We start from the raw sequence: 18,733 nt of genomic DNA on the forward strand, positions 1-18,733 counted from the left end.
TGATAGGGATTAAATCCAAACTAAGGGCATGGGGTAATCTTCCCCTCTCCCTCATGGGGCGCATTAACCTTCTCAAAATGAAAGTCCTCCCCAAACTAATGTACATATTTAGGAATTCCCCACAATGGCTAAATAAAACTTTCTTTAATTCTCTTAAACAACTCTTCCTTTCATTTATTTGGGGATCTGGAACGCCTAGATTCAAGTATACCACTCTGACCAGGCCTGTGGACGATGGGGGCTTGGCTCTCCCGGACTGCCACAAATACTTTTTGGCTACTCAGCTTGTAACTGTCCACTGGTGGTTGCTGCCAGATCTGACCAACTCTGCTACGGTGTTGGAGGCAGCTATAGTGGGGTCTCTGGAGGCCTTGAAAGGTTTGGTATTCGGGGGGCCAAAAACACCTCATTGCCTCACCCCTTCCATGCGCACCACTATGAGGGCATGGAGGGTGGGGGAGGCGCTGAGAGAGTCCCCGCCGAACACCTGGTCTCCTCGCACCCCCCTGTGGCTGAATCCCAACCTACCACAGTTCACCACTATCCCGGATCCTCAGGCCTGGGCCAGATACAAAATACTGACTCTGGAGCATGTTATCACCAATGGGGAGCTTGCTTCCTTTCATGTATTGTGTACGAAGTTCAACGTGCCTGCACGGGCTCATTTCAGGTATCTCCAGATCGCCCATGCCCATAGATGTCAGTTCTTAGGTCAACCAGTCATAATGGAATACTCGGAACTCGAGTCCACCCTTCGGGTGAAGGATTTGGAGAAACCCACTTCTCAGATTTATGGGTCCCTGTTGGTTGCTGCCATCCCCGAACTGTCCTCCCTACGCAGGAAGTGGGTGGGGGACATACCGGAACTGGACGATGATGATTGGAGGGAAATCTGGGTGTTCCCGTTCTCTCCACTGGTCTCGGCCAGGGACAAACTTGTTCAGTATAAAATTATACACAGAGCGCACTACACACCCCATAGAATGCACCAGATGTCGCCGACACATTCCCCGGCGTGCTGGAGATGCTCGTATCAGCCAGGGGAGTTTTTTCACATTTTCTGGGCTTGTCCAGCAATTGGGCATTACTGGAAGGAAGTTCTCCAGGTAATAGCTAACATTACTAAGATTAGTATTCCTTATGATCCTAAATGTTGTCTGCTGGGGCTGGTGGAGCAGTTGATAATCCACAGAGCTAGGAAAATACTCATATCCTTACTACTATACTATGCACGTAAGGCCATCACGATGAATTGGAAGCAATCATCTCCCCCCTCTGTCACGTTCTGGAAGGGTCTAGTGAATGCTAGTTTGCCCCTTTATAGAGCTACCTACGAGGGTAGGGGATGCCCAAAAAAATTTGAAAAGGTGTGGACTTATTGGTTAGCTGATAGCACTACGGCGACTGATGCAGTAACTAACCCTTAGACCAACATTAAGGTCCTGATATGGTAATAGACTGACCCAGGTATTACTTGTACTTCTATGCTTTGACATCGTGTACTTATGCTTTTGAGCACGGATTCTCCTGCTGTTAACCCTCCCCCCCCATGGGGGCTTAGATACGTTTAGTTTTGTTTTTATCGGTCTGCCTGGTTGAGGCCTGTTGTTGCCTCAGAGGCAGACCGATCATGTTGTGTTACCTGATATGCCCTGCTGCGGTTGTAGCCGTAGCGGAGAGTTTGCCCCTGCGTGGGTACTGTTGGCCCGGGTGTGGGCGATTTTCTATGCTGTTGAAAAACTCAATAAAAAAGATTTTGCAAAAAAAAAAAACATGAAATGCTGCTAAGCGCGCTTTAATTAGTGTTCGCTGTTCTATTTTTTTCAATGCATTGTGGGAGGTTGGTAATGCATTGTGGGATTTTTGGAGTGCCCTCTGTGTATTTTTATTAAAAACGCCCATAAACGCTAAAAAACGCAAGGTTATTGCCGTGATCGGTAGAGCAGGGCAATAATTCTAGCCCTAGACCTCTAACTTAAAACATGCAACCTGTATATTTTTTTTATTTTTAAACGACGCCTATGGAGATTTTTAAGGGTAAAAGTTTGTCGCCGTTCCACGAGCGTGTGCAATTTTGAAGCCTGACGTGTTGGTTATCAATTTACTAATCGGAACCTTATCTTTCACAAAAAAAACGTAACTGTTGTCTTATTTTTTTTTTTTTTTAAAGTGTATTTTTTTACAAAAAAAAAGTTCACGTGTAAGACTGCTGCACAAATACGGTGTGACAGAAAGTATTGCAACGACTGCCGTTTTATTCACTAGGGTGTTATATATGTATTTTTTTTTTTTTTAACACCCTAGTGAATATATATATTATATTATATTATAATATATTTGGGGGTGCTAAGTAATTTTCTAGGAAAAAAAACTGTTAACTCGTAAACAACAAATCTCAGAAGAGGCTTGGTCCTTAAGTGGTTAAATTGGCTAAACAAAAACGCCTGAAGCTGTGAAAATGCTTGTAATACACTTCAAAAACACTTTGAAAAAGTTTGTGTTTAAAAAAAAAAAAAAAAAAAAAGCCTAAAAACGATACACTCAGGTGTGAATGCAACCTAAAATTTTATTTTAAATTTTAAAACTTGTTGGATATTATTTTTAGTGCAGTTATCTAAATGTAGTTTTTACAATTGTAATGTGATGTCTAGCCAGCTTGAGAGACTTTTATGACTGAACGTAGAGCTGCACGATTCTTGCTAAAATGAGAATCACAATTTTTTTACTTAGAAGATCACAATTCCCGCGGTGTAACGTTTGGTGGTTCCAAGTAATTTTCTAGCAAAAAACATATTGAAACAAGTGTCGGAAAAAGATTTAGACTTTAAGTGGTTAAACTTCCTGCATTTACACTTGTTAAAAACTTGGCAGACTACCTGGATTTTTTTTCACACAGAAGTTTATCTCTTTGATCTAAGAAGGAAGAGCTAAGGCCCATACACACGATCGCTCTTTTTGACAACAAACATGCAAAGTAGCTGTTTTAAGGCAACATCTGACCGTGTGTACGCTCCATCGGACAAACTTTTCCGGTTTTCATCGGACAAATGTTGACTGTGCGAACAGGCAAGCTTTTCAACAACCTAAGTCCGATGGAGCAAAGTCCGATCATGTGTACAGAAAACCATTGGACTTTACAAACACGCATGCTCAGAACCATTGCAAAAGATCAGACAACAATACAGAAGTTGACCAAAGGTGGAGGTAAAGAGCAGAAAAACCATGTTATTTGGTGACAGTTGGCTGAAAAAGTCAGATCGTGTGCATGCTTAACAAGTTCACAGCCAACGCCCATTGTACAGAAATCCACAGGAAAGTTTGTTTAAAGTCCGATTGTGTGTATGAGGCTATAGTTACAATGTTTCATGTTAAAAACTTGGCAGACTGCCCGGATGTTTTCTTTTGACAGCTGAGTGAGCAGATAAATCTCTCCACTAGGGATGAGCCGAACACCCCCGGTTTGGTTCGCAGCAGAACATGCAAACAGGCAAAAAATTCATTTGAACACCGATAGGCTATGGAACACGAACATGAATGATCAAAAGTGCTAATTTTAAAGGCTTATATGCAAATTATTGTCATAAAAATTGTTTGGGGACCCGGGTCCTGCCCCAGAGGACATGTATCAATGCAAAAAAAAAGTTTTTAAAATGTCTGTTTTTTTCGGGAGCAGTGATTTTAATAATGCTTAAAGTGAAATATTCCTTTAAATTTCGTACCTGGGGGTGTCTATAGTATGCCTGTAAAGTGGCGCATGATAACAGTCCAAGAGTAAAATTATGTTTCTACTGGGGGGAAAAAAAAGCCATTCCCTATGGCCATTGGGAAGTTCCTGTGCGTCAGAGGGGGCGTGGTCACCTGAAAACGTCACGGTGTGGCCCCGCCCTCAGTTATGAAAGAACTGTCATATGGTGGGTGCCTCCAATGGAGGCGGGTCATTGCGTTTTTTTTTTTTTCCTTTTCCTTTTTGTCTGTCAGCAGAGCAAGAGAAGACTTTGGGATATATTTTTATTTTTTAATAAAGGACTTGTCCTAAGCCGTGTCATGTCATTTTTTTTTTTTTTTACCATTTTCACACATTTTTGTGAAATAATAGGGGTATGTTTGTACCCCGTTAGCAATTCACATGGGGGGAGGCTGGGATCTGGGGTTCCCCTTGTTAAAGGGGGCTTCCAGATTCTGATAAGCCCCCCACCGACCCCCACAACTACCGGGAAAGGGTTGTGGGGATGAGGCCCTTGTCCCCATCAACATGGGGACATGGTGCTTTGGGGGGCTACCTAAATTCACCCTCCCCATGTTGAGGGCATGTGGCCTGGTACAGTTCAGGAGGGGGGCCGCTCTCTCCCCCCCTCTTTTCCTGCAGCCTGCCAGGTTGCGTGCTCGGATAAGGGTCTGGTATGGATTTTGAGGTGGACCCCACACCACTTTTTATTATTTTATTTTTTAATTTTTTTTGGCACGGGTTCCCCTTAATATCCATACCAGACCTGAAGGGCCTGATATGTAATTTGGGGGGGGGGGGGCCTACACAGTTTTGTTGTTTTGGGGTTCCCCTTAATATTCATACCAGTTGTTTTTTTTTCAAAAACTTTTATGTGTATTGCCGGGAAGGACAATTCATTATAGCCGCGAGTACTTTTAAATGACCTTTTTTCCTTTTTAGAAATGTCATTTTGCTCTCCAACTGTTCTAAACACAGGAAACATGTGCTACTTTACAGGCATACTATAGACACCCCCACCCCCCCACCCCCAGGTACGAAATTTAAAGGAATGTTTCACTTTAAGCATTATTAAAATCACTGCTCCCGGAAAAAAAGCGGCCATTTTTAAAACTTTTTTTGGATTGATACATGTCCCCTGGGGCAGGACTCGGGTCCTCAAACACTTTTTATGACAATACCATGCATATAAGCCTTGAAAATGAGCACTTTTGATTTCTCCTATAGACTTTTTTTAAAGGGTGTTCCGCAGCTATGGAATTTGCAGCGAACACCCCAAATTGTTCGCTATTCGGCAAACATTGGGCTCATCCCTACTCTCCGCTTGTTATATGAAAGAATCGGCAAACTCTGCAATAGAAATCGTCAGGGGGGGTTGAATCGAGATCACAATTTTTTGTTAAACTATTAATTGTGCAGCTGTAACTGAACGTATGAATTTTATTTATTTTTTTCCTAAAGATGTGAGCTTGACTCGCTGGGTTTAGTGGAGCCCTTTGAGTCAGCCTATGTTGAAAACAATTTGCAGATCCAGTGTGGCGCTTTCTTGTTTCTATTTTTGACCCTGAAGAAAAGCTAGAATTATTTTAGATTGCAGCGGATTCATATGTTGCTTCATAAGGGAGCATATTGTGGGCATGAGTTGTGGCCAGAGCACCCGGCATAGAAAATGTGTTTTACAGAGGAAATAATAGACTGCTTTATAATGTCCAATGAATGCATCTAAATACCGTGGTTGTGGAATGCCATGGATATGCTAACAGCAGCACAAATTAATGAGTATTAATTCTGTATTCACAAGCTTTAAATAAGCAGCACAATAAACTATGCATTGAAATGACAAAATCCCACTCATTACTGAAGGTTTCCATGGTTACTGACTAATTGTGCTAGCAGTTTAATCTCAATAGCCTGAGTTAACCTGTTTTTCCAGTCTGCTTATGTGCAGCTAGGCTGCTGCCTTATGCAGCTTTTTTTGTCTCTTAAAAACCTAACTTGTACATGTCAAACTTTTATTTATTTATTTTTTTTGCAGAATGCAAAAACTCTCCTGCACTCCAGCAAGAGTGTGGGTTATTCAGCCATCTTGATTGGCCAGCAGGGGAATGATGTAACACCCACACATGCACAACTCGGTGTGCGTTTTAAATGAGATTGTGAACTGGCAAGTAAGGATGAGCCGAACACCCCCCCCCCCCCCCCTCCAGAACCTGCGAACAGACCCAAACTTCGTGTGAACCCTATTAAAGTCTATGGGACTTGAACGTTCAAAATCTAAAGTGCTAATTTTAAAGGCTAATATGCAAGTTATTGTCCTAAAAAGTGTTTTGGGGACCTGGGTCCTCCCCCAGGGGACATGTATCAATGCAAAAAAAGTTTTTAAAAGCGTGGGGTTCCCCCAAATTTAATTACCAGGCCCTTCAGGACTGGTATGGATCTTAAGGGGAACCCCGCGTCAAATGTAAAAAAAAGAAAAAACAATCCAAACGCTTTACCCGAGCATGCAACCTGGCAGGCCGCAGAAAAAGAGGGGGGACGAGAGAGCGCCCCCCCTCCTGAACCGTACACGCCCTCAACATTGGGAGGATGCTTTGGGGGTCTGTGACCCCTTAAAGCAGCATGTCCCCATGTTGATGGGGACAAGGGCCTCATCCCCACAACCCTGGCCGGTGGTTGTGGGGGTCTGCGGGGGCTTATCAGAATCTGGAAGCCCCCTTTAACAAGGGGACCCCCAGATCCCGGCCCCCCCTGTTTGAAATGGTAAGGGGGTACAAAAGTACCCCTACCAGTTCACAAAGAAAGTGTAAAAGAATGTTAAAAAAGACAAACGCACTTTTGAAAAAGTCCTTTATTAAAAATAAAAAATATTAAAAAAAGATTCCAGCGGTGGTAATCCACTCTTGCTATCCAGCGATGGCTGATCTGATCCAGCAATGGGTGATCTCTCCCTCCAGTCCAGCGCAGTCCATCCATCCTCTGTCTCCACTGGTGGAGACACTGCAGGGATCCCGGCAGCCTGACATTTCTTATATGAGGAGGACGGGGGCACCCATCACCTGACCCCACCCACCTCTGATGCAGGGGGGAAAAGCCTGGCTTCCCCAATGACGTTTGGATGACCCCGCCCCCCTCTGATGTAATGGAAACCGGCGAAACTGGTTTGGAACTGGCAGGTGGCACTGGTTGGCGGTGGCAGATGGCGATGATTGGCACTGGCAGGTTTCACACTGAGCACTCAGTAACTGTGTGAAACTGACAAGTAACAGAGAGGAGCTGTCGGAATTGAGCTTAATGTTGGGGTGGGCGGGACCCAGCAGCTATCAAACACCAGCCAATAATTGGGCTGCTTAAGAAAAGGGGTGGGGCCACATAAAGTAGCAGCCCGTCCAGATCACATTAGCTGGCGTTTGATAGCTGCTGGGTCCTGCCCACCCCCGACATCAAGTTCTGACAGATCCTCTTCTCTCCTCTGTTACTTGTCAGTTTCATACACTCAGCGGCTGTAGCAAGCATCAAGCGCTGCGCTGAGTGTGGAAAAGGGAGGAGGACAGCGGTCAATGTTAATGCACTGCATGTCTGGGGCATCGGGAGTTTTAGTGAGTGGGCTGGTGGCAGCCTAGGTGCCAGGGTGCGATTCCTGCTCGCCATGGCAAACTGGCACCTGGGCTTTGTCGAGCCCTGCATTAAAGGTAATGTAATGGGATGGCTGGTGATACGGCAGTGATACAACAAGGTTAGGAATGTGGCGGCAGCAGGTGAGTGGATGCCCTCTAACAGGCGCTGCCATAATGGATCTGAAATGACAGGCGCTCTTTAATTGTAAGGACTCAGTCTTGCTGGTAGTTAGAATCTTTAATATTTGCAAACAAAATGAAGGTTTCCTATTTAGAATAATAAGCTGTCAGGTTAGTAAAACAGCAATATCAGAACCGATTTTAGGTTAATCACACATAGTTGGAAAACTACTCAAATTATTTTATTTAATTAAAACCATAACCTTGCTAGTGCATATTATCTCGGCTTGTAGAGCTTCGATTCATTGAGTTTACCAAAAATGTAAATATTGCAGAATCTACAGCCTCATGCACATAACTAAGCTCCATTTAATGCTGAATAAACTAAATTATTAATGTATCTGAAATGGAAAACTATCTTTAGATAGAATTTTTACTCCAAAAGCATTATATTAAAATTTGATCATTTTTTTTTTTTCTTTTGGATTAAAAAATAACATTTAAGAAAAATCCACCCTGCCTGCTCTGTTATCAACCCTCCATGTGCTCCACCAGCAACCCTGTTTACCAGTGTAAAAGTTGGTACTGCTGAGTATGCGGAGGAATGTGACCCTTTTCCCTTCCTACTGCAATGCCTTCTTCATTGTCATGTGGAGACAGGAAAGGTCTTAGCCTTCTTACTTGCGTAAGCTTGGGACATTGAGGGAAAGCCTATCATTTGATGTTAAACTATGTGCAACTATTGGAAAAAGCAGCAAGCCAGTTACAGCAGTAGGAAAATGGCGGAATCTTGTGCAGAACGACCATTGGATGCCATATTATTTTTGAAAATCTAAGTGCCTGCATATTGAAATGGAATTACAGTTTTTAATAACTGTAATTCTAAAACCTATTTTAAAATGGTTCCAAAGTCAAGTGAAAAGGTTCTATTCCTCTCCACCCCAATACCTGATCTATCTTCTGGATCCTGTGCCAAGCAGCTGCCCTGCTGTATCAACACGGGGTCACTCGCATCATTCAGAGAACACTTTGCTCTTGTGACAGTGACCACACTCTCTTCACCTCATTAATTTCGGAGACTGTTTTGCATTAATTGAGAAGACCGGCCATGTTGGGCATCCCCCTACTTGCAAAATTGCAGATCTTGGATGGGCCAGCTGTCAAAATACAATAAGTACAGCAGGAGATTCATCTGTCAGCACTGTAGGCCAATTCTGTGCAAAGCTGGCTTTAGTTTCTATACTGCCTGATAGTTGAGATAAGCAAGCACCTTCATCTAGCTTGATCAGATAGGCTTGTACTAAGAGGAGCAGTAATATACAATACAGTAAGGTGTATATCTCTAGCATGAGCAAATATTTTTGCCCAGACATGCATAAAAAATGAATGGCAAAAAAACCTTAACGTGCTCCGTTAAGATTGCTTATGGTTTATTGATCAATACAGAATACATGGACATATTCTCTATACAGGACATCAAATTCTTTTGCAGGTCATACTATTTGGGATTAAACATTGAAAAATGTACATGTATTGAAGAGATTGTGTGTGTGTTTTTTTGACATACACTTTAAACTTCTCAAACTTGGTGTGCTTGGCCGTCTGGTGCTGGCTTGGTGACAGGGTTTGGTGGGGGCGACTGCTCTCTGCTGGCAGGTATGTGATCCTCATAGGGAGATTTAATTGCCCATGGCTTCACTCATCCTCTGGCCTGGTTGGGGGGCCTTCTACCTAGTGTCCTTCAGGGCAATGTGCATGTGTGGGTGTTCTGACACATGCGCAGTTGAGGGCTGTGCCTGTTGGCGTCACACACCAGCTGATTGTGGGTTGGAGTGGCATGTAAGACAGCGGTATTCTCTTCTGTTATTTCAGCATGTGTGGACTGTGATTGGTGGGACTACATCAGTTGGTCAGCAATTACACGGTTTAGGAGCATTATGCTTGTATGATAGGGCTGGCTATTGTAGTGAAACTGGGCTTTTTACCTCTTGGCTGTTTTGTAAATGACCTAATGGAAATTTTTAGTAAAAAAATTATTTTAAAAATCTTTAAACACCCCTGTATGGGTTGTGATTGGAGGTGCAACGAATGGAAGTTTTCGTACTGAAAATTCAGTATGCACTTGGCAGATAGTTTTTAAAAAGTGTGTGTGTGTATATATTCTATTATATGTATGTATGTTTCTGCAGTGTTTTTTGCTGTGCGTTTTGATTTTTGCGCACATGGTTTTACGGCAATTTGCATTTTTTTGGGGCAGATTAAAAAACAAATTGCTGCAAAAACGCATTACATGCTTTTCTGCAGCTTCTCCATTGAAATATATTGAACCAATAAAGCACCATTTTGCGTTTTTAAAAAGTCCCTGACCCTTTCAGATGTAAATGTGTCCCTTAGGATACCATGTAAATGAACTGTAGTGCATTTCTGCAAAAAGCACCAATAAACGCATAGATGTGAACCAGGTCTAGGACGTTAAGTAACATAATGGGGTTAAAAAAACTAAAATTAGCCCTTCATAGTAGAAAAAAAGCAGATAATCACTACTGTAAAGGGTTCATTTTTTATTTATTTTTTTTACTGTAGAACAGTGAAAGTAATATTTACAGTAGGAATTATTTGATATTTTTGTACTATAAAGGGCTCATTTTATTTTATTTTTTTTAACTTCATTATGTTACTGGCCAATTAATCGATTATGAAAATAGTATCAATAATAATTGATTCGTTGTTTCAGATATAATATTCGGCACCTTAAAGTGAAACTTCAGTAATTGTTTCAACTTTCCGCCTATTAAATTCCCTGCCCTTGGTTTTAGGATAATTTTTCTGCCAGTAAATACCTTTTTATACAGCCCACTTCCTGTTTCTTGTCTGGTAAAAAGCCAAGGATTATGACATCATGCACAGCTCTCTTTCTCATGAGTTTGCCAGGAAGGGAGGGTTGATGAGTCATAAGAGGGCCAATGAGAGCTGCAGAGCTAGAGTTGTGCCTCAAGGAAGTGAACAGGCAGCGGCTTCAGCTGCCCACAGTTAAAATAGTTGCACCCAGACTTGGTGGCGGGAGATTTCTGCAGCATATTTGGCAAGTACAGAATCGCAGCATAGATAAAATAATATGCAAAGTGGTTGGAGGGAAACTTCAGAATGGCAAAGATGGTTTTTATCAAAAATGTATGTGGTTTCCGGTTCCGGCGCCGCATGGAGTGACTGCTCCTCTCCTCAGCTCCCGCAGCACGACCCTAAAATCTGCCTATAAATTCGGCCGAGCGGCTGGGAATCCATCGATCCACCTCTGGCATAGCCTCCTGTAGCCATGGACAAGTTTGTGGAGAAAACCGGCGCGCGAGCGAATACGGCGCCGCCCGCGGCGCGGCCGCAAATTGAGGCCCCGGCTTCGGCCTACTCGGCTACCTTCTCCTCGCAGCGCACGACAGACATGGAGGTGAGCTGTGACCCTTCCTCCCCTCGCTCTGCACAACCCATACTGGCTTCTCAAGCCCCTCCATCCCAGGGCACTCTCCCCACAACCCCTGCTGGTGATTCCACCACGGAACGCATTGCCCAGGCCGTGGCTGCTCTATTATCCCCCATGATCTCTGCATCGGTGGAAAAGGCCGTAAATGCAGGCATGCAACAGCTAAAGGCCCAAATAGGCGAACACCACACCATATTAAACGACCTGGAACACCGCGTGTCAGACATGGAGGAGGAACTATACCAGGCCCAAGCCACAGAACGCTCCCAGGACAGGACAAACCAATACATCTTGCAGAAGCTCGATGACTTGGAAAATAGGGCCAGACGGAGCAACTTGCGATTCGTTGGCATCCCTGAGTCGCTTCAGACCTCCGAATTATCTAACTTTTGCGCAGTTCGCATCCCAGAAGCCTTGGGCCTCCCGGGCCCCTGCACGGTAGAGAGGGCCCACCGTATGGGTCCCGCCACACCTGAACGCAAATCCCCTAGACCCATAATCGCAAAGTACCTCAACTACTCTGACAAGGCCCTGATCCTGCAGAAGTTCAGACAAACTCGCTCTCTTCAACTGGATATAATCAAGGTCCTAATCTTCGCCGATTATTCCATCGAGGTCTCCAAGAAGAGGAAAGCATTCCAGCAGGTGTGCTCGGAACTTTTCAAAATGCAACTCAAGTTCTCCCTGGCCTTCCCGGCTGTCCTGCGCCTCAAGGCTCCGAACGGCGACCAACTGACCTTTCAAGATCCTTCTGAAGCGGAGGCATTTCTACGCTCTCTTCACTCGGATTCGCACCCCCACACCCCATCCAAGTCATCATCGCTCAACCGCTCCCTGGACCAAAGGAGCCCACGGAAAGACTCGCCCAAACGGTTCAGGCCCTCTGCCCCGGACCGGCAACCCCGAGATACCCCTCGGTGAGGACATGGCAGTCTCCCTGATTCCTCCTCTGCTCACCTTTCCGGTGACCCTTTCGCCGGGTCCGTCAGACTTGTAAGTTGCCTTGTTAGTTCTAATACATCCGATCAGGCACGGTTGATGCCTGCCTGATGTCTACCCGGTTTCTCTTTTCCTTAGGCCTAGTACAAAGTTCTGCTCCTATGTAGCAGTCACACCACCGTTGTTTTCTTGGCCACCTCTACCTCGACTGACTCTCGGTCCTCGCTTAGACGTGGCCCTGCCGCTATTGCGGCCACTCTATACGTGGTATTTTATGGTTACACTAGTACCTTTGTATGTTTTTTTTGCTTCTTATATGTTTTTTTTTTTTTTTTTTTTGGTACATATTTTTTTACGGTCCACATTTTCTTTTATATATATGATCTTCCTGTAGATTACCCCGCTTTTCTGGGTCTTTATCCTATAATGTTTAAACTGCATGTACATACGAAGCTCACTCCTTACATGTTACATGTCTTATGACGTTATTGGGCTCCCCCTGGACTCACTGTGCATGACTAGCGCCGTACCATGGCACGTATTCTTTCTGGCTCTCCCTTAACACTATTAGGGCCGGTTCACACAGCGAGGCGAGGCGAGGCGACACGGCTCGCCTCGCCTCACTCCCGCAAGTCGCCCCCGTTCTGTACAATGGAACCGTTCTGAGAGGAGCGACTCGAGTCGCTCCGACTCAGAAAAAAGGTTCCTGTACTACTTCGGGGCGACTTCGGGGGCGACTTGCATTGACTTCTATACAGAAGTCCTCTGCAAGTCGCCGCTGAGCTCCCCGCAGGTCGCGGCGAGGTAAGTCGGAGACGCCTCGCCGCGCCTCGCTGTGTGAACCGGCCCTTAACCTTGCTCATACTCCCACCCGAGTGCTTTTGCTCCATGCCTTGGGTCGTGCACTGGGGGCTGGCCTACACAGTGACTCCATGCGGAAAAAAGCGAAGTTCGCTCCAATGTTTCTGTTTATGTATTTGTTTAAGTTCATTCCCCACCCCCCCTGCTCCCTCCCCCTACCTTCTATCGGAGAATACGTCCCCCCTCTGACCACCACACTCTACGGGTTCCACTGCCACACCGGGTTCCTTCTATTCAATCTACAGTCCGGCCTACTCGGTCCACCGGCTAGCGATAAATATACAACATCGGCCCAATTCCCCTTCTCGCCCCCCCTGACATGAATATAATATCCTGGAATGTGAAAGGCCTCAGGTCGCCCAATAAGAGACTGAAAGTCCTACGGCACCTAAAAAGACTGAAAACAGATATTGCCCTCCTGCAGGAAACCCACTTATCCGCTCCAGACTTTCATCGCATGAAGAAACTCTGGGTTGGCAAGGTCCTAGGCTCAGATGCCGTTAACCGCAAGGCGGGTGTTCTCCTGCTGATACATAAAAATCTCCCTTGCGAAATACTGTCCACACACTCAGATTCTCAGGGCAGGCTCCTCTCAGTACATGTCCGCCTGGGAACCAAAGACCTAGTGATCACTAACGTATACGCTCCCAATAACCCTGGCAAGTCCTTTTATAGCGTACTGACCTCCTGGCTCCTTCGTTTCACCCAAACCCCCCACTTAGTCGGCGGTGACTTCAACGACATCCTACACCACACAGACGACAGATCCCCTCCCCCACGACATAGGTTAAAAAGTGCTCCCTCCGCCACCTCCGTTTTTGCCTCCTCCATGGAGTCCCTACATCTTCGCGATCTGTGGCGCCTGTCTCACCCGGCAGACAGGGAATACACCTTTTACTCCCACCCCCATAACATGTTCTCGAGAATCGACTATTTTTTTGGATCCGACGACCTCATCCCCAATTTGTCTGAAGCAGAAATACTTGACATAGCTATTTCCGTCCATGCCCCGATCGTAATTCGACTTGACAACTTAGATTTCCCACCACACCCTAGACTATGGCGCTTCCCCTCCTATCTCCACAATAACCCTGACTTCCAACACTTTATGGCGACATCCTGGCGTGAATACTCGGAAGCGAATTCCCCACACTCTGATTCCCCCAACCTCTTCTGGGATGCTGGTAAAGCGTTTCTCAGGGGCCAAATCATCTCCTATGCGTCTTCTTTCAAAAGAAACGCCCTGTCCCATTATAAACGCGCCAGCGCGAGACTGCATCTAGCCCAAAGATCCCTCTCCACTAATGATTCCCCCAACAATAGAGCCGAATGGCAGGCAGCCAAGCAAGGTTTTGACACCTGGGCGGACACACTCGAACGCACTAAAAGATCTCAACTCGACGCAACGCTCCACAAATTTGGCAATAAGGCGGGCAAGCTCCTAGCGAGGCTGTGCAAGGGCGCATTCCACCCGACGCACATCACCTCTCTTAAAGATACGAAGGGTGTCCTTCACTCCACCCCACCCCACAAGCAATCAACAAGGTGATGCTAAACTATTACACGGCCCTCTACGCTCCAGACCCTATAGATAATGCCACTGCCCGCTCCTTCCTAGATAGTGTGCCCCTATCTAAAGTCACCTCTGAACAATTAGAAACCCTTAATGCCCCCATCTCACTCGCCGAAATCTCCTCCACGATCCGCACACTAACCCCGTCCAAAGCTCCAGGTCCCGACGGATTCACCAGTGAATTCTATAAAACCCTCTCCTCCATCACAGAGCCCACCCTCCATAAGGTATATAATGGCATTTGGTCCGGTGGTTCATATCTCCCCTCTGGGAACCAGGCTGTTATCAAACTCCTCTACAAAAAGGGGAAGGACCCCCTCGAACCAGGCTCGTATAGGCCGATTTCCCTCCTCAACCTGGATGTCAAGATACTGTCCAAAATAATAGCCACTAGACTAGCTGCCATCATTCTCTCCCTAATTCACCCTGCCCAATCTGGCTTTGTGAAGGGCAGAACCGCCACCCTGAACATCCGTAAGGTTATGCTCGCCCTGGAACATGCTAAAAACAACCCTGATGGGGACTTTGCCATTATAACATTAGATGCGGAGAAAGCCTTCGACAATGTCAGTTTTGATTGGCTCTCTATGACTCTATCCGAAATGGGCTTCACGGGGCACTTCTGCCACCTTATCAAAGCCATGTATTCTTCCCCTGCAGCTAAATTAGTTGCGGCTGGAGTTCTCTCAGATGAATTCCACCTACACAAGGGCACTCGTCAGGAGTGCCCACTCTCCCCTCTCCTCTTTAATATCGCCCTAGAACCCCTGTCCAGATATTTATCACACAAAGCTCCCCTTCACGGTATCCGCATAGGCCAACATGATCTGCGCACCTCCCTTTTTGCTGATGATGTACTCATTTTCTCGTCGAACCCTGCCTCCGACATGCACACCATTAAAGAGGTCTTTGACGTCTTCAGATCCTGCTCGGGGCTTCGGATAAATTACAGCAAAAGCGAAATCCTCCCGATAGGCTCCCATCGTAAACCCCCCTGGACGCAAAACTCTATCTTTACGACCGCTAGCTCCCACATCACCTACCTTGGTATTAAAATTGGAAAGTTGCCTTCCTCCCTCTACCACCTCAACTACCCCCCCCTGATCACAAAAATCTCTCAGGAAATGGTAAACTGGATGGATCTGCCTCTCTCGCTTCTGGGAAGATGCCACCTTCTAAAAATGGTTAGTTTTGCCAGGCTACTGTACCCACTCCAGACCATCCCTCTGCTCCTTCTCCACAAGGACATTAAGACTCTGGAATCAGTTTTTTCTTCCTTTTTGTGGCAGGGCAAACGCCCACGTATAGCCCTAAAAAAGTTGCATCTTCCCAGACACGAGGGGGGTATTAGCTTGCCTAACTTAAGATTGTATAATTTGTCATGTTTGTTGCGCACTGGCCTGGATTGGATATCCCAATCCTCCAGATACTCCAACTACTCTATGGAAGCCGCCATGGTCTCTCCACTTTCGTTGACAGCTCTTCTCCACTGCCGGTGGAAATCGGTACCACCTCTGCTCCAACACAATCTCCTACTCAGGGACACTGCCATAGCCTGGAGAGAAACCAGGAAGTGCCTTAAGCTTCCCCCTTTTGTTTCCAGACACCTCCCGATACAGGGGAACCCTACTTTCTCCCCTGGCCTACTCCACAAGCCATTTCACCTCTGGAAAGAGAAGGGCATCACCAGCTTTGCTACACTTTGTGACCTGGACTCTGGCCACCCTCTGCCTTTTGCTCTCCTAGCAGAAAGGTTTTCCCTCCCTCCAGCCCATGCCTTTCATTATAGGCAATGTATCAGCTACTTAAAAGACATCTGCAGTGATGAACGCAAACGCTTCACCTTAACCTTCTTGGACCGTCTGCTCAGAGACGATACCTACAAAATATCAGACATCTACAAACCCTTGCTCCAGCGATACTCTTCCCCACTGACATCTTCATCTGTTGCCAACTGGAAGAAAGACTTTCCTGACCCGGATTTAGTAGACAAAATTCTTCAAGGTCTCAACAAAGTCTACCGCCTTACTCCCAACGAACTTTGGAGAGAAACGCAACTGAAAATTGCCCATAGGGCATACCTTCCCTTCCTTTCATCTGCCACTGATCAGGACAGCACCAAATGCCCCCACTGTCTTCTCAACAGGCCCTCGCTGGCCCACCGCTTCTGGTCCTGCTCCTTTATTTCATCTTTCTGGGACCGAATACTCGCCTACATCTTCAAAGTAACCCTATTGAAATTGCCAAAGGACCCCCTCCTCCTCATCTTTGGTTATTGGGACCCCCTCTTACTTCCGTGGTCTCCCACAAGTAGCTTCGTGCCCCCCAACTGCACACCTTGCAAACCTTCCCACAAAAACTGGGCTCTACTCTGCTTGCTACTAGCCAGGAAATCTATTCTAAAAAGCTGGACTTCTGCTCCTCCCCCCTCCGTCGCACAGACGCAGAAAGACCTCCTTTCACTCCTCTACAAGGACCGATGCAACGCTAATTTTCGGGACGAAAAAGCGAAGTCTCGCTTCTATGCGCTGTGGCTTCCCTTCATATCGACCACTCTCTCCCCGGTGGACATTACCAATTTGGACCTCTACACCTTTTTCTACTATGGCGCTCCTTCATCCGTTCTGGGGGTCAGTTCCCCCCCCTCTAATGTCTAATCTGCTCTCAACAACTCACTACCCCCAGGGTCTACCCCACGGAACCTCCCACAACTGGGACTAGACACGAGAACCCATGGCTCCTTGCCCTCTCCCCCTCCATCATCCCCCCGTTTGCCTCTTCCTGTATGTGCCCCTCTCTCCCCTCCCTCCCCCCCCCCCTTGTTTCTCTACGTAATCTTGGGAAATGTCATTTTCTTGGTTAACTTTATATTGTTATTGCAACAAACTCTTGCCTCAGGATCCATCCAGTTACTGTTAGTTTGCTGCTCTGTTTTAATTGATTCACCACTTGCTATTTGGTTCTTTTGATTCAGTATGTGATATACGATTAATATGTTGCAGCCTTAATCTGCTCTCATTTCTCTTCGCACACCTCATCTGCGATGTTGGTCCTACTGTACTGCACTTACCTTTGTTGCATATGTAATATTATGTCTGTTTTCATTTCTCAATAAATACTCTTTAAAAAAAAAAAAAAAAAAAAAATTATGTGAGCAGACTGCAGTTCCTCTTTTAAGCATAAGAAAAGCTCAAGATGAATGCATCCCTTTAAACTCGTCTGTTTCGTTTCCATTGTAGTGTTAAAAAGCTTGCTGCATTTTTAGTCCGTTAAAAAGAAACACCGCAAGAACGCACCCATGTTACATTTTTGATTCTGTTTTTTGAGTCACATGACCGATCAAAAACACCATAAGCACAGTAAAATCATGGTAAAATCACGTGCGTTTTCGGTGCCATTATCGGCACCTTTTTTTTTCTATTGGCAAAATGCAGAAAGCACAATTTTTGGCCGATATGTTTGAGATACTTGTTTATTTGCCAAATATCTTCACCTCATTAGCCCGCCCTCCTTTTAATTTTTCATCCCAAAAAAACTAAACTAAACTTGCCTAAATGCACCAGATGCATTTTATTATTATTATTAATTTTTTTTTTTTTTTTTTTTTTTCCAAGCCAATTTTGCCTAATCAGCAATTTCTTCAAAACTTTTACCAAATCCCTCTCTCATCCCGCCTGGAAAGAGGTGCTTCTCCTGACTCAATTTATGGAAAAATTTTGATTGCTGCTTTAGATTTTTTAACCTCTCACCACTTTATCTAGGTTTGAAAAAGTTTTGCTTTTAACTGTTTTATAAATTAGGATGGTTACACTACTGGAGAAGATATTGTTTAAAATGCAATGCTAGCAGCCTTACTTGTGCCTTAACTAGGTTAATTGTAGTAATGATTACATTTTGTGAAATGCTGTACTTGACTGCTTGCTTGTTTATTTCAGTTGTAAAATGGCAACTTTGAAATGAAATCTCCTGTCTGCACTGGGACTGACTTATGCTGCTAATGGCATCAGAATCTAGGCTGCCTGGACCAACCAAGCCACAGCCAGCCAGTGGGAGAAGGAACCTTCCTCAGGACAAGTCCTTCACAAGTGACAGCGATGGTGATGGCTCATTTGTCTTTGAAGCTGATGATGCCTGGAAAGAATTTCACAGCTCACTTCTCCATTTTTATGAAGTGGGTGAGCTGTGTGATGTCACTCTTAAGGCAAGTTTAATTACTACTTGTACCTGTACAGTGCTGAAGTCTGTATATATTGCTTAAAACTCATAAATATGTACTTTTTAGGAACAGAGATCTGATCATTTAAATGGTGTGTTAAAGAGCACTTTTTACTGGACTTGGCTTTAAAGATTTACCAGTTGCATGATCTATAGACAAGTGATATTAAAAGGCGCTTCCACTGTTGTATAGGTCATATGACTACATACCA

General features: G+C 45.2%; 1 protein-coding gene across 3 annotated transcripts in view; it reads left to right on the forward strand.

Moving 5' to 3' along the window:
* KLHL8 (kelch like family member 8) overlaps positions 1-18,733 on the forward strand; it is a 131,766-nt gene that overhangs the window by 12,284 nt on the left and 100,749 nt on the right. For all 3 annotated transcript variants that reach the window (XM_077476364.1, XM_077476363.1, XM_077476362.1), the window contains exon 2: positions 18,242-18,507. In XM_077476364.1, coding sequence (XP_077332490.1) covers positions 18,295-18,507 — 213 coding nt within the window. In that variant the 5' untranslated portion in view covers positions 18,242-18,294. The remainder of the gene's footprint in view (positions 1-18,241; positions 18,508-18,733) is intronic.

Source organism: Lithobates pipiens, unplaced genomic scaffold (genome assembly GCF_037356315.1).
Source record: "Lithobates pipiens isolate NorthernLeopardFrog02 unplaced genomic scaffold, aLitPip1_a1.2 Scaffold_13, whole genome shotgun sequence".
Taxonomy (NCBI): domain Eukaryota; kingdom Metazoa; phylum Chordata; class Amphibia; order Anura; family Ranidae; genus Lithobates; species Lithobates pipiens.